General features: G+C 29.7%; 1 protein-coding gene across 1 annotated transcript in view; it reads left to right on the top strand.

The window, feature by feature from the left end:
* The window catches only part of LOC108687495 (mucin-2-like), a 2,640-nt gene extending 1,248 nt beyond the window's left edge, over positions 1 to 1,392 (top strand). Inside the window, exon 3 of the mRNA XM_018193270.1 lies at positions 1,029 to 1,392. Coding sequence (XP_018048759.1) covers positions 1,029 to 1,390 — 362 coding nt within the window. The 3' untranslated portion in view covers positions 1,391 to 1,392. The remainder of the gene's footprint in view (positions 1 to 1,028) is intronic.

The raw sequence follows: 1,392 nt of genomic DNA, 5'->3' as shown, positions 1-1,392 counted from the left end.
ATATATATATATATAATTCACATTAAATTATTTAAGTATTAAAGATCTAGCTTCGATCGATAATAGACATTTCTAGTTCGTATTGATTGTGTTTTCAAATGTACAATTTAAAATTATGTTTCTTGTAATTTAAAAATAAATTCTAGAATATATTCATTAACTGTAATTGCTTATGTTATGGAAATATTAGAAGTAATTGAATAATCCCTTTACATTTTCTTTATGATTATCCAGAATTTAATTTCATATTGCGATTCTTTATTAACGAAATTTTTATGTCTATTTTATAGATGAGATTATAAAAATTTTAGGAAAGATGCGTCAACTAATTATATTGCATGACTTTGAGCAAAAATTACACTAGCCAATCACAAAAAGAGTATAAGTCAGTTAGCGCCTATCAATGCCTATTCTTGAGAACAAGAAACACGCTGGCCAATCATAGAATAGCTAGTCGGCATCAGTTGCACATCTTTCCTAAGATTTTTAGACGAGTTTATAAAAGTGTTTAGGAATTATGTTTAGGAATTCAGATGCATGGTATGCATTTTGTTATAGTTTACGTAACGTAAACTATAAGTAATAAACCTAAAATTATCTGATTGAATTTCTAAATGCACCCAGTTTAAAAATTAATAAAAAAATATCTAATTATTAAGATCAGTTAATCTAATTTCCAAAAATTTAATTTTTATCTAATAATTTTGGCGCTATATGCAACACATCTATATTGCATAAATTTCATATTCTGCATGAAGACGATAGTAATTATAAGTTTTATATGCATATATACATTTATAACTGTTTATTGATAACAAAAAAACCTAATATTTTTGTTACTTATGAAATATAAAATACTTGTGCTGATAAATCGTTCAGTTTAAAATTTAAGTTAAAATTCAATGCAATTAAATATCAAATTTAAAATAACTACTAATAAAATTTTAATAATATTAATATAATAGATAATTGATATTTTAAGAAGAAAATTTTTATTAATTAATTGATTATCGGTAATCCCTAATCAGGTACAACAGCGGAAAGTATATCAACTACACCTACTCCAGAAATTACAACAGGAATTACTCCGCCTGCACAAGGGCCGAACTCAATGCCCCAGTTACCACCAGAAATGGGTGGAATGTCTCAGAACGGAGCAGCTTCGAACACAATGCCCTCAACCGAATCGAGTACAGATGGAACGTCTCAGAATGGAGCAGCTTCGAACACAATGCCTTCGTCCGAATCGAGTACAGATGGAATGTCTCAGAATGGAGCAACTTCGAACACAATGCCCTCGTCCGAATCGGATACAAGTGAAACGTCTCAGAATGGAGCAGCTTCGAACACAATGCCCTCATCCGAATCGAGTGCAGGTGGAACATCTTAGAA

The sequence above is a fragment of the Atta colombica genome, unplaced genomic scaffold (genome assembly GCF_001594045.1).
Source record: "Atta colombica isolate Treedump-2 unplaced genomic scaffold, Acol1.0 scaffold207, whole genome shotgun sequence".
Lineage (NCBI taxonomy): Eukaryota > Metazoa > Arthropoda > Insecta > Hymenoptera > Formicidae > Atta > Atta colombica.
Note: the sequence above shows the minus strand (reverse complement) of the source record. Positions and strands in the feature narration are given on the sequence as shown.